The sequence below is a fragment of the Dromiciops gliroides genome, chromosome 4, assembly GCF_019393635.1.
Source record: "Dromiciops gliroides isolate mDroGli1 chromosome 4, mDroGli1.pri, whole genome shotgun sequence".
Taxonomy (NCBI): Eukaryota; Metazoa; Chordata; class Mammalia; order Microbiotheria; family Microbiotheriidae; genus Dromiciops; species Dromiciops gliroides.
The window spans coordinates 23,702,117-23,702,918 of record NC_057864.1 but is presented as its reverse complement, the minus strand read 5'-3'; the positions used below and the strand labels follow the sequence as shown (position 1 = coordinate 23,702,918).

The 802-nt window shown below is 40.4% G+C and overlaps 1 protein-coding gene across 1 annotated transcript in view; it reads left to right on the top strand.

Moving 5' to 3' along the window:
- Positions 1-564, top strand: part of LOC122725897 (WD40 repeat-containing protein SMU1-like) — a 1,741-nt gene extending 1,177 nt beyond the window's left edge. Inside the window, exon 2 of the mRNA XM_043963253.1 lies at positions 1-564. This exon is cut by the window's left edge and continues 1 nt beyond it. Coding sequence (XP_043819188.1) covers positions 1-564 — 564 coding nt within the window.
- Positions 565-802: the final 238 nt, after the last annotated feature.

The following is an 802-nucleotide window of genomic DNA, read 5'->3' as shown; positions in this document are numbered from 1 at the left end:
TTTGATCAAACCATCAGAATTCATGGCTTAAGATCTGGGAAGACCTTGAAGGAATTTCGTGGTCACTCTTCATTTGTGAATGAAGCTACTTTTACTCAAGATGGACATTATATAATCAGTGCATCATCTGATGGCACTGTAAAGATTTGGAATGTGAAGACAACAGAGTGTTGCAATACTTTCAAATCTCTCGGCAGCACTGCAGGGACAGATATCACAGTCAACAGCATTGTCCTTCTTCCTAAAAGTCCTGAGCACTTTGTTGTATGTAACAGATCCAATACAGTGGTCATCATGAACATGCAAGGCCAGATTGTCAGGAGTCTCAGCTCTGGTAAGAGAGAAGGTGGTGACTTTGTCTGCTGTGCCCTCTCACCTCGTGGTGAATGGATCTACTGTGTGGGGGAAGATTTTGTGCTGTACTGTTTCAGCACAGTAACTGGCAAACTGGAACGTACTTTGACCATCCATGAAAAAGATGTAATTGGCATGGCTCACCATCCCCATCAGAATCTGATTGCTACCTACAGTGAAGATGGGCTCTTAAAGCTCTGGAAACCCTAATTTTTGGCTTTGTTTTTGGTTTTGACTTTTGTTTCTCTTGCTTTCTTTTTACTCAATTTTGTAAACTAAGTGAATTTTCAAAGACATTTTAAGTATATGCTGTGGGGCCTTTGGGCCTCAGAAGCTGAAGCTACAAAGAACCATAGGCTTAATAAGTTTGTTTATGGCATTATGTTTAAAAAAGGGGGGGGGTTATTGACCCCTATTTCTTGGTTTATCAATGAACATACTGAATATT